Source organism: Gossypium arboreum, chromosome 5 (assembly GCF_025698485.1).
Source record: "Gossypium arboreum isolate Shixiya-1 chromosome 5, ASM2569848v2, whole genome shotgun sequence".
NCBI lineage: Eukaryota > Viridiplantae > Streptophyta > Magnoliopsida > Malvales > Malvaceae > Gossypium > Gossypium arboreum.
Genome location: NC_069074.1, coordinates 32,597,832 through 32,611,046, shown reverse-complemented (window position 1 = coordinate 32,611,046; position 13,215 = coordinate 32,597,832). Strand labels below are relative to the sequence as shown.

Here is a 13,215-nt window from a genome sequence, read left to right as displayed (position 1 = left end):
ATTATTTTCAGTATTTTATTTCTTTATATTATTTTAGTACATAATATTTCAAATGTATTATTTAAGTATTTTTATATTTTTAATAAATAACCCTGATTTTAGCACTTTATTCGTATTTTTATTTTTGTATATTATTTTTAAAATATATTATTTTCAGTATTTTATTTTTATATTACTTTAGCTAAAAATGTTTCAAATGTATTATTTAAGTGTTTTTATATTAATTTAATAAATAACCTTGACTTTGACACTTTGTTCATATTTTTTATTTTCGTATTTTATTTTTTAAAATATAATATTTTCATATTTTATTTTTATATTATTTTAGCAAAAACTCATCAGCACCACTTTCCCAAAAAAGTTTTTTTTCGTATTTTATTTCTTCCCGTACTTTATTTTTTCATTAACATATTTTTAGTATTTTATTTTTATACTATTTTTTGTTAAAGGTTTAAAACCCCATTACATAAAAAATAAAAAAATTAAAATAATCAGAATATAATAAGTCAAATAAATTTTATAAAAATATATTTAATCAACCTAAAACACACTTAACAAATAAATTACATAAAATAATAACAATAAAACATTCTTTGCACATAACATGCGTACATTTCAATGAAAATATAAAATAAATACAAACATACCTTAATATCTCTTCTTAACCAAATAACACATTGCAAAGAAATAAAATAAAAATTATATCTAAATTAAATCCAAATCAATCAACAACAACAATAATAATAACTAAAATAAATAAATTATTTTACTTAAACTAACATTAATTACTCAAATTTATAAAAAAATTACCTTTTTTTTCCTTCCTCTTCTTCTCCTCCTCTTTTTCTTTTTCTTTTTTCTTCTCTCAAGCGTCGGCCGGCTCCTCATTCTTCTTCTTCTCTTCTTTCCTTCTTCTCCTTCTTTTCTTTTTCTTCTTCTCCTTCTTTGTTCCCGAAATGAGCCTTGGGGACCATATATTATGGTCCCCCAAACAAAAAAACAAAACCCCTCTGCATGAGGGGTCAAATCGGTTTCAGCATTTGGCACCCACATCACCCACATCACCTATTTTTTTTATTTTTTTTCGTTTTCAGCATTTTTTTACTGTTCATTGCAGAAATCAGGGTGATACTGCCTCTCACAGCGGCGTGACCACCCTGAGCATACCATTTTGGTAATTACTTTTTATGTTGTATTATTTTAGAATTTTTTTATTTTTTTGTACTTCTTTAGTAAAAAACCCATAAAAATCATACTACTTTCTCCTGAATATCAGGAAATTTTGAGTTTCTGATAGTATTAGGTAAAATATCCGTGAAAGGACATATGACTTCCTAAGGCGAACCCCTATACGTATCCTCCATGTCAGGTGGTTCCTCCTCCCTATGTCCGACTTTTTCCGTCACTCTACTGCTTTCCACCAACAATGGGGTGGTTTGATGATAGAATTTTTTTACTTCACTATTTTGGTAAAAGTACAATGTGACCTTGTATTGCGTTTTGGATTATATTTTATTTTATTTATTTAAAAATAGATAAATTAATCTATGTAGATTAGATAAAAAGTAAATTAATTTTTTTGTTAAAAATCGTTTATTTTATCATTAAAATTGATCTTTACATATCCACATGATATATAAGTAACACGTCATATGTCATTATTTGCTTCTTCAACCACACTAGTTTTTAACAATACAAATGGATGGATGAAATTTTAATTAAAAAAGAGACTAATTTATTATTTGATTTAATAAATAAAATTAAATTATTTATTTAAAAAAAACAAATACGATCTAAAACTATCATATCTACTTCCATATTACTTTTACCTCGTAACCTTCCATTCATTTACTTTTGTTTTTTTTTTTCAAGTAGAAAGAAAATTACTAGACTAACCATGTTGAAGAATTGATAAAATATTTTCTAAATTGGAGTTAACCTAGTTTGTTAAACTCTAAAAATTTGCTAGTCCAAGCTTTAACTTTCAGTTTAAAAAATTACACTTTGAAAAACATTGTTTAAAATATTTATAATAATGATTAATATTTGATGAGTGGTCAATGAATAAATGTCATGCACTAACTAACAGTTAATAATAAAATAACACATTTTCATTTATTAATTATAATTTTTTTTCAGGTTTTAGGTTTTGAATTTCAAGTTTTAGATTTTTAAGTTTTAGATTAAAGAGGATTCTAAATTTTGAGTTTCGAAATTTATGTTTAATGATCATTATTAATATTTATTTTAAGCCCTTTAATATTTTCTATTTTACACATGTGATAATGTGCCATCCTATTATTAATTAATGGTGTGATATTTATTGTTTATTATGGGTCAAAATATAAATATTATCTAAGAATGTATTATATTATTCTTAACATCTTTAGTGATTTTTAACAATTTTCGTATTTCATATTAAAAAAAAAGAGAGAGATAAATTTAGGGTTAAATTTGTTATTAGTGACTATACTTTAAAAAGTTATGAATTTAGTCTTTATACTTTAATTTGATCAATTTTCGCTTCTGTACTTTTTGCATTGCTCAATTTCAATATCTGTACTTCTTAATTTTGAATTTTTAATCCCGACCTAAATAGTAACAGTTAAATTTATTTAGATAAATTTAATTACTAGTCATGTATTATGTATACAATTATATATTTAGTCCATATTCTTTAATTGAATCATTTTAAGTCCCTATATATTTTTGAATTTTAAAATTTCTGATTAAAATAAATTTTAGAAATAGTAGAACTTAAATTAATAAATTTAATAGTTATTATTTAGTGAGAATTGAAATTTTAAATTTTGAGAAATACTAAATCCACAACTTTCATAAAATATAAAGACTAATAGCAAAATTTAACCATAAATTTAACTCGTAAGGTTTATATATATATATATATATATATATATAGTAAAATATACAACCACATCCGTTTATCATCCACATATAGAGATTTATTTTAATGATATTGAAACAAAAGATTTATAAATAAGAAAATTTAATATATGCACAAAATTATGAAATCATAATAATTATAAAAACAGGACTGAAGTGAAATCCGGAAGAAGCAAAAAGGAAAAAAAAAAGTATGGAAGAAGTACATATTAATGAATTCCTTTGCTTTACGCCAGATAGATTAATATTAAACTGAACCTTTTTTTTTTTCAACTTGGCTTTTTAGGAATATCATCTAAGTTTAAAAACTTATAAAAATATCTTAATTTCAAGATTAATTATGAGAATGACATGATTTCTACAGCAGAGTTAACTATCGTTTTATTTTTCCAGGCGGCACTACCCTAAAGATCTTTTGAAAAAAATAATTTTTTTGGTGTCGCCTAACAAATTGGCGGTACCGAATTAAAACATTCAAGGGCAAAACATTTAGGGACCTGACGAAGTAATTGCCCTGTTTAGATTGGTTGAAAAAAGAGTTCCACTTAATTAAACTTTTGGTTTATTTACATATTAATTTGTCCCATTTTGAATTAAATTTAAATAGCTCTTAAAAGATATAAGAATAAGAATAATAAACTCTTCTTTTTTTATTTTTATATAGTCATCTTAATATTGTTTTAATGATTACATTAAAGTAGTATTACATATTTAGTATAGATTTATTTTTTTATGTATTTTAAATAACATAATATATAAAATATTATAAACTTTAAAAAGGGCTAGGTCGAGATGGGCTCAAACCTTAAATGTTTAAGCTCGAGCTTAACTCATATTTTAAACGAATCAAATTATTTTTGTCTAAACTTATTTTTCAAACCTAATATTTTCACTTAAACTTTCCTAAATTTCGAGCCTAACCCGATTAACAGTTGTAGTAAAACGTATCTTAAAATGATAAAACTACCTAGGATTTAGGCAAAGAATATACCTCTCCTATTCCTTTATAACCTAACCAAAGCACAAATTCCTAAACCCACACTTTTATAAATAAACCTTCAAAAATGAACCCCACAGAACTTCTTTATTTTTATTTACATATTTTCTTAAAGCTTTTAATATTATTTTAAGAAAAAAGAAAAGAAAAGAAAGATGAACAGAGGGCCAAGACCAAATGGGATATATGTACCACCAGCTCCACAGCAGCAGCCATCCCAGAATTTCAAGCCTAAATCTGAATGGAAGCATCAACAAGATGCTAGCTTTTTATTCATTTATCTTCCTGGTATTTTCCCCTTTTTTTCATATTTATTTTTACATGGTTATGGGTGTTATTATAAGTTTTGTTTCTGAGGCCGACCACCTCAAATTTAGTTTCTAAAGACAAATATTTTATTTTTATTTTTATTCATATTAATACAATTTTATTATTAAAATATGTAAGTAAAAAACCTGTCATTATCGGGCTAACATGTTTACTTGAGGCTTAGCTTTTTAGGAAGATTGAGATTTCAGATCAAAAGTTTTCACGTGTAAATCAAATAAACAATATTCAATCCTATTCAATCAACATTCATATCGACTCTCAAATCAATCATTTCAACTAAAGTATCTCAATTAGTTCAATTCAGTTCAAACAACAGTGCATTAAAAACCGTTCCAACAATTTCTATTAATTACCCATAATTCCTTAAATTATACACGCTTAAGAGTGTTCAAACCTATGTTCTTCTGCATGTTGCAACAATACCAACTATTGTTTGAGATCGGCCATATTATGGTGGTTTAAAGCGGTGTTACGTCTATACGATTATTTAAAAGTTTGATTGAACTAGTGTTATGCAACAATTAGATCTCAATTCAATTGTAAAATTATCAAAATAAAAAATTTTATTTTTATGAAGTGAAAAATATTGTTTTGAAGATATTTTTGTCTTTTTTTATATTTTTATATAAAATTTTAAAAATGCATACACATGATTTGAATTCAAAACATCAAAATTTTCATTATCTTAACTTTATCATTTCAACCCAATTCACATTTAAGCTTTATATGATTTTTAAATAAATTTATTACATAATTTTTTTTCATTCACATTGTCATTAGCATTTAACAATTTTTTCAAAACTGGTCCGATGGTCAAATTGGTCGATCCAATCAGTTTAACTAAAAAATTATTAAAAAATTAAAATTTTAAGAAATCTTGATTTAACCAATTTTTAACTAATTCAATAATTTCCAGTCTAACTAGTTCAAAAGCACTTTTTCAACCAATATCCCGATCGACCAATCTAATTTAGTTTAAATAACATGGTATTTATACAAGATATATATTAATAACTCATGTTATTGATTTGGTTTGGACATCTTACTTTTTTTCATATCATCCTTTTGGTCTTTCTTTTTAACGTGTCCAATTCATGTTTTCATTTCAATATCTTAATTATATTTAGAGTTTTATGTAAAGTTGTTTGAACTGTATTGGATCGATCAATCAGATATGTTGAATTAGGAATCGATTGAGAAAATATTTTAAAGAGAAGTTTTGAATTAGTTAACCTGGTAATTAGTACAAACCAATTAAACCAAATAAAAAATTGATTGAACTAGATGTTTGGATTGAATGGTTGAATTGTATTTTTAATATTTTTATTTTTTAATAAATTATTTAATCAAACTGAATGAACCAGTCGAGCCAATTAGATCGATAAATTAGTAACAATTTAGCCACTAATACAATTCTAAAAACATTGGTTTTATATAAGTTTTGATACATTAATAACCCGTGTTATATTTTTCGAATAGACGTGTTACATTTATATTATTTATTTCATATCATAATATCCTTTTGGTTTTTCTTTTTCAACATCCGTACAATTCATGTTTTCATGTTGTGTTTGTATAGTTTTATATACCATAACAATTACTAAATTTATCTATATTATACTATAAAACACAAGTCAATTTAGTTGTAAATGATAAACTATTGAATATGGATATTTTCGTACATCTCTATTACGACTTTCGCTAGTTATTCATTTTGTTTTCCGTGCCTGATATTGCAGCATTCGCAGTGGATCAACTGATAATAACACCCGACTCTTCCACTGCAACTCTAAAAATAGAAGGAAAGCGTCGGCTACCTAATAACAAAACTTTGCCACTCGATGAAGTTTTCAACATTCCACCAGAACTCCATTTGTCTAAAATGGAGAAACTATTCGGACGAGGGATTCTTACCCTCAAATTCCCCAGAATTTCCAATGACGTTTCTCAACAACCATCTACCAATGAGTTGGTGGAGGAAACCCCCAACCTCCCTCCAGAAACAACGGCGGACTCTGTCGACAAAAAGATGGCCAATGATGGAAAAGCAGCTGAACCAGAAACAACCGCTATGGAAGAGACGGGCTCAGTGAGAGATGAAAGCCAGGAAGGGAAGTTGGAAGGCGATGGAAAAGGAAAGGGTGTTGCGAAGAAGGCTGAAAGCAACGGATCATCTGTTAATAAGGTGGTTGAAGAGAAAGTGAAGGAGAACAAAGAAACGAGGAAGGAAGATGATGATAAGACAATGTTAGTGAATATGGGGTTAGCAGTTGTTATCGTCGTGGGACTGGGTGTTTCTATGCTTTATACTTTACTAGGTCATTAACCTTAACTACTTGCCTACTTCTTCTACATGATTAGCACCAAAAAGAAATAGCAAATTACATACCAATACATATTTTAATTAATATTTACATTAATAATTTGTATATAAATAAATAAATAAACCCCATATTTTCGTGCATTTGAAAACAAATACTTGTATAATACTATATTTATTTATTCTTAAAGCCCTTAGGTTTAGATTAAAGAAGCAAAAGGCAAAAATGAAGCTGAAAAACATCCACCGTTGCAGAGATGCAAACTTCCAGCATCTAACCTGTTTTTGAGGAACACATGATCAAACAACAAGCTTTGTTGTGATCCCAGCAAATTATATTCTTCCCGATCATAACTATTTCTTTGTTTAATCCGTGAATCAACATCAATCTTCCCGGTGTCTTTCTCAAAACCTTTGACGTACTTTTTAATGTCTTGTTGGAGCTCGCATATCGAACCTGGTTTGGGAGAAAAGGAAAACTGGAATTTCCGATTCCATTCGCAATCGATACTGTTCTGCTCCATGCTGCCGTCACTGCTGGTTAAACCCGAAACATCATGGTTGTATGTGAATGGACCTTCCTGCAAACATAGAAATATTGACTTTTCTTCTTTTGGACGATATAGACAACAGTTCAATCATGCATGATTTCAACTGCATTTTCTTACTACATATCAAGCCTCAACTCTGAGATTCTTTTGAACTTAAAAGAGAGAAACGCCACATCAGATGCGTTCCGTATCCAACACTTACACCCTTCTGAATAACACCAGTTTTACCAACCACAAGCCCTAAAGTTACTTGATTTGCCCATCAGTTTTAGCATCTAGATTTAAAAAAAATGAAAGAAAAACATTATGAGAAATATGAATATATGAAAAACAAACCTGTTTATCATGGAGATAACTGCTAGGGAAATTGGTGGACGGAATGCTTGAATTTGCATGCGGCAACGATACTCCATCAACATCAACAGTGCCCACGCATTTGACTGGTGGATCTTCTATTGATGAGAAGTCAGAGCCGTCAAATGTTGATAGTGATACACACTCATCGAAATAGGCAAGGGCATCATCTGTCAGGCATTTTGATATCTTCCTTCTCTCAATGCTAGTCTGTCACCATATTTAAGTAGAATTTATTTAGAGAAGAGAGCAGGCGAAGAAGCAAACTCAAAGACCAACATATATGCAAATTATCTGGAAATTTCCAATAGGATCAATGAAATAATCAAAACAACTTTCATGCATAATATTTTGCAAACACTAACTATGCTACTTTGATTCTTCATTTTGCTTGAAGTACCATGTCCAATACATATTTGGATATGGGCGTGAGGATAAGACCCTCAAATGATCCTTCAAATACATGGAAAAACTTGAAAAAAGTTAAACATACTCATATTAGACACATATCCATATCGGACACTAACATCTGAGTCTGAATAACATAGAACATTAATGCAATGAAACGACTCATTATTGTACCTTTAGAATTAACACTTTAACAAAATAGGAAATCCTACATAAACACTGTCATCTAAACTTCCTAAATGATGCAATCTGTGTAAACTGCAGTGAAACTTACTTGAACTGGAAATGAGATTTATACAAATTAAAGTACAAATTAAATTCTCTCAGATAAAGAACCCAACAAACTGCAAGAATAGTATTTGAAATGATTATAAGAATCTGAAAAGTTCTCTTCCAACAGGACTGGTACAATCCTCATCTGAACAATTATAGGCATGCATCAGTACAAAAATTGCCTTTTTATACGTAAAATGTAAAACTGTATCGGGAAACTTAGTAAACTATAAATGCTTACTTTTCTACGTGGATGAGATTTCTTTGTGCTAGGAGTCTTTGCATCTGGAAGCACTTCCTTCAGAATCCTACTAAGCTCCATGCCCCGGTGTTCCTCTACAGCTAGGTCAGCTCGAAGTTGTCTAGCACGTTCTTGGGACTGCGAATGTAAGGAAATAGGAAAATATACGATTAAATATTTGATTTAGACGTTGCAGCATACGCATATCAGTAAATTTGGTACCTAAAAGGCTAAAATGTGTACTTATGTAACTTGAACTTCAATTCTGTACAGTTTGGCTCTGGGACTACAGACAGTTACTAATTCTTAACGTGGCCAGACCAACCAATCAAATCAGGACACATGGTATAAAAATCCTAGTCATCGCCAGACTGTCTTGTGGATCAATTGCCCGTAGCCATCAGCAAATTTTTTTTTTAAGTTTCTATTAAAAGAAAAAAAACTGAAACAAATGAAGTGGAAATTTTTTCTAAAAAAAAAGGAGAGCAAAGGAGGGTAAGTGAAGGGAGAGGAGAAGCAAAAGCCATTGGGCCATTGATCTGCTTTGGACCTACAGGCCGACAAGAATTGGCACAATTTTCTTTTTGAGAGAAAAAAGTAGATCAGGGATTCAGGAGAGAGAAAAGTAACACGTACGTGTCCATGTTTCTAGCATATAAAGGTAAAACATATTTAGATCATAAAAAGACGTTTGCAAAGAAGAAAATTACATGCTCGAGCTTTGTAGCATATTCATGTTGTATGTCTGAAACTAGCTCAACCCTATTGGTGGTTGCATTACTCCTGATAGCCTGAAATCATAAGAAGCAATAACAAATCATTGACCGGCATACAGCTCAACCTCTTTACAAGGTAAATCTGAAGAACACAGTCAGAGAAGCTGTGAGAAAAATAACTAATACCAAAATCAAGTATTTGCTTTCTTCTCCAGATTATTTACAAACTATGTTACTTGGACCAGATACGAGTGTCAAATACAGGTATGTGGAAAAAGCAGCTTTGAAGACAAAGGTATCCTCATGTCCAATGACTTAACTCATCTAGAGATCCAAGGGATAATTTCAAATCCAAGAAGCCAAATTAACTTACACCCTGAAGCTCATTTTGGATATCGGAAATAGCCCGCCTCACTTCGGATTTGACAGTTCTGTATATGTCACTAGCAGCAGTAGCATCTCCGACCAAATTCTCCCCTTGGAATGACTTGAAAAATAAAGCATGACAAACAAAGTGTTTCAGAAGATTTACAAATGTAAAACAATAATATTGATCAGCTTCAAAATTTAAATAAATAAAAAATCAAGCACTTCTTAAACTATGAATTAAATGCTTGGCCTGAGATAGAGTAATAATGGTTCGGTTTTGGTAAGAAATTATAGTTACTATTCAGTACTTTTGATCTGTTAAAAAACTGAACCAAAAATGAATAGAATGTCATAGGTAACCAAATTCCACTGGCTAGGATAGACTTGGTCCATTCGTTTTTTTAACTTCTCAGTCAAAAATCAAACGAAATATGTTTAGATGTTATCCAGACTGAAAATGAACAGAATTCAGTAAAACAAGACTTGAAATCAAACACTATGGTTCGGTTTTCAGTTTTCTCAGATCTAGCTGTGATTAAAACTTCCACATACTATAAATCAATTCAAATTACCCAAAATCTCACCTCCATCAGTTCAGCTTCTGAAAAAGAACTTGTCGAGACCGAATCATTCCATTTTGCAGTTTCTAAACGGGACTAAACCAAAAAAAAGTTTATGAAATCATTACAAAGAAAGATCCCTCCTTATTGCACTTAATATCAAACAAATCTTTCAAAAAATTTTGATTCAGAAATACAAAATGGTCCTTAGAGTTAATACCAAACTTGTAGGAGAAGCATCCAAAGGTTCAGTAGGCTTCCGATGACCTGACCGTGTCAAACTAGATCTGCTTTGAGCTGAATTACCCTTTTGACCATTACCCGAAGTAGCACTTAGATTACCTTTGTTCTTGGATTTCATCCAGGAATTACCTTCTTGCTCCACCTCACTCTGCCCAAATCAAGAACAAGAAATGTCAGTATAAAAGAAGTAAACAGAAAAGGAAAAAAAAGAAAAAGAAAAAAGAAACTAAAGAAAAATCAAGTTGCTTATGATTAACCATAAAAACTCAAACCAACTTAAGTTGGCCAGCTCAATCGGTAATTTTGCCTATTTAGAAAATAAATCGTTTACATAATCATATAGACATATTGTATAAAATATAATAAGGCAATATACATGATATATTATATAAAAATATATTTAAGATTAGGTTATCAATTTTAAAAGTATCAAATTAACCAAAACGAAATTTTAAATTTGATTGATTCGACCGATTAAATCAGTTAAAAGAGATAAATACCCATTCCCAATTATCAGTTCAAACAGATAATAAACAAGCAAAAGTCAAAGAATATCTTGAATAATAAATGGACACATACAAATAATCAAAATTTTAACTTTATGAAAGGAAAAATGTATGATTTTTCATTCGCAGAGAAAATGTAGCACTTCTTTTTGAAGGAAACAGTGGCTTTCATTAATCAGTTTTACATTAGAACTAATTCCTAAAACGTAATTTGTTTCTTTTACTAGTTACCTTTCCATTTCAATGAGAAAGAAAAAAAAAAGAGAGCAAAAACCGAGTAAAAAGTTTAGACTTGGACAATACTACCATACGAGGATTACACGACATGAACATTGCACAAATGTTTCAAGATCCATATAAATACATGAACACAGCATATATACACATTCTTTTTTTATCGAAGCATATACACACAAATTCTATTACTCCTAATTTAAAATGTTACAAAAAAAATTAAAAATTAAAAATAAAGAAATTTCAGTTAACTGAGGTTCAGTTCGAATAACTGTATTTAACTTATCAAACAAAAGCTGAAACAATGTTTTTACTTGAATCAAAATCGAAATGATTTCAATAAAATTAGAGTCAAAGCCGAAATTATAATCAATTTTCGGTTCTCATTATTTTCCCCTCAGCCCTAAGCAAAATATCCATTCCAGATTCTTCTATATGAAATAAAATTGAACGAGAATCTTATTTCAAAAAATGGAAATGAAAATTGGCAAAACCTCAGAAGTAGCGACATGGGTTCTTGAAAGCGGAGTGCGGGAGACGGAGCGCCCACGTCTCCTTGTATCCACAACGGAAAAGCTCCGAGACGACTCCTTGCTAATGCTATTCCCCGAACCCGACCATTGCTTTCCATCGGAGCCAGTTCTGGAAACAGGTCTGCCTCTCCTATTATTATAATCGTGGGCAGCAACAGCTTTGGGCTTCGTTTTGGAAGTGATTCGGTCGGATTTAAAGCCGGAATTTGGTAACAAAGCTCCGCTATCGTCGTCGTCTTCGTCGTTACTAGTGCTGTTGCTGTTATTGTTGTTGTTGGTGTTGACAAAGAGAGGGTTGTCTCGCTTAATGGAGAATCCGGAGAAGTCAGAACTAGAGGTTCTTGAAAAGGCACTTACACTTCTGGATCTCCGAGGAGGAGCTGCCGCAGCTCTTTTCGAAGATTCCGACGATGACGGTGCTGCCTTTCTCGAGGTCGGATTCCCTCTTCGTAAAGAGGATTCAAAAGTTGATGACACCACCATTGAAATTTACGGTTTTTTTTTCTCTTGCGGAAATAAACGTAAGAATGGGAAGAATCGATAGAAAAAATGGAGAGTTGAAGCAAAAACAAAGATTTACTTTCTTTATCTTCAAGAATGAACCACTGAAAAAGACAAAAAAAAGAATAGAAAGTTTTTTTAATAATTGCATTATTGAATTTTATCATCTGCGTTTCAGAAAGCTAGCTGGCGCTATTGAAATTTAAATTTAATAGCATATGCCATTCTGCCGTGAATTAACCAATTCATTTTCTTTTATCCAATTATTTTAAATTCCCGCTACTAATTTGTATCAATCCAATATAATTCAAATAAACATAAATTAATTTTAAAATTCTGAAATTTAAAATAAATAATTCCTCTTTCACTTACTCGAATCTATATTTTCTTAATTAACACTACTATTTATATCATTCAATTAAAAATTAATTTTTTCGACATAAATAACATACTTACACACAACATGCATTAACTCATAATTATAGGAGTATTTATTAAATTATATTTAATTATGCATTAACTCATAATTAATTGGTAGTTCGATTAATCAATTCCTAAATTATGTATACACGACATAAATATGCTCCAATCTTATAATATAGTGTTAATTTTAATAATTTAAATATTAAATTGTGATAATAATCGAATTTAGGGATAAGTAGACATTATTTTAGCTTTTGATATTCTTAACCAATATGTAAGTTTTGAGTAGTATCTATTAATAGATATTATTTTAGCTTGTCTTTCTATTAAACCTTCCTATTTCCTTTAACCATTATTATAAAATATCTACTTGAAATGTCTACATAAATAGTTTTAAGAAAACTTGTTTAATTCAAAAATCAGAAGAAATGGCTACTTCCATTTGCGAAGGTGTTGGGTTTGACGATTCCTTTATGGAAGGTTTGACCATCAAGAAAAATCGATTTAGGGATAAAACCAAGGGTTTGGATAAGGATTTCTAGTGGATCGGCCTACTATACGCTCAGTCTCTTGGAAAGATTTGCTTGTAGGAAATTCAAACCCAGATTCAAGGAGATTGGTTGCTCTTTTTGGTGCTAATACGAATGAAGATTTAGATTTATTGGAAGGGGATATCAAGAAATCGATTGTTAATGGTATCCCTTCCATTGAATTTTCTGAGAAAATTCAACAGATTTTGATTAAGGATATGG

At 29.8% G+C, this 13,215-nt stretch overlaps 2 protein-coding genes across 2 annotated transcripts; one reads left to right on the top strand and one right to left on the bottom strand.

Moving 5' to 3' along the window:
• The first annotated feature begins 3,949 nt into the window (after positions 1-3,949).
• Positions 3,950-6,707, top strand: LOC108489896 (inactive protein RESTRICTED TEV MOVEMENT 2-like). The gene is made up of 2 exons (XM_017794621.2): positions 3,950-4,189; positions 5,971-6,707. Exons 1-2 carry the CDS (start codon positions 4,057-4,059, stop codon positions 6,555-6,557), a joined length of 720 nt encoding a protein of 239 aa, XP_017650110.1. The 5' UTR covers positions 3,950-4,056; the 3' UTR covers positions 6,558-6,707.
• LOC108489895 (uncharacterized) lies at positions 6,696-12,273 on the bottom strand. The gene is made up of 8 exons (XM_017794620.2): positions 11,501-12,273; positions 10,244-10,414; positions 10,048-10,119; positions 9,468-9,581; positions 9,089-9,169; positions 8,379-8,516; positions 7,439-7,666; positions 6,696-7,132 (listed from the first exon to the last, which is right to left on the bottom strand). The coding sequence occupies exons 1-8, from the start codon at positions 12,020-12,022 to the stop codon at positions 6,752-6,754; spliced, it is 1,707 nt and encodes a 568-aa protein (XP_017650109.1). The 5' UTR covers positions 12,023-12,273; the 3' UTR covers positions 6,696-6,751.
• Between the last annotated feature and the right edge of the window lie 942 nt (positions 12,274-13,215).

Coding starts and splice junctions, on each gene's coding strand:
- LOC108489896 (XM_017794621.2), top strand. CDS start 4,057: ATGAACAGAGGGCCAAGACCAAATGGGATATATGTACCACCAGCTCCA. Junction 4,190..5,970: donor TTTATTCATTTATCTTCCTG/GTATTTTCCCCT, acceptor CTGATATTGCAG/CATTCGCAGTGGATCAACTG.
- LOC108489895 (XM_017794620.2), bottom strand. CDS start 12,022: ATGGTGGTGTCATCAACTTTTGAATCCTCTTTACGAAGAGGGAATCCG. Junction 10,120..10,243: donor ATGCTTCTCCTACAAGTTTG/GTATTAACTCTA, acceptor TTTTTGGTTTAG/TCCCGTTTAGAAACTGCAAA. Junction 7,667..8,378: donor AATCTCATCCACGTAGAAAA/GTAAGCATTTAT, acceptor ATATGGTGACAG/ACTAGCATTGAGAGAAGGAA.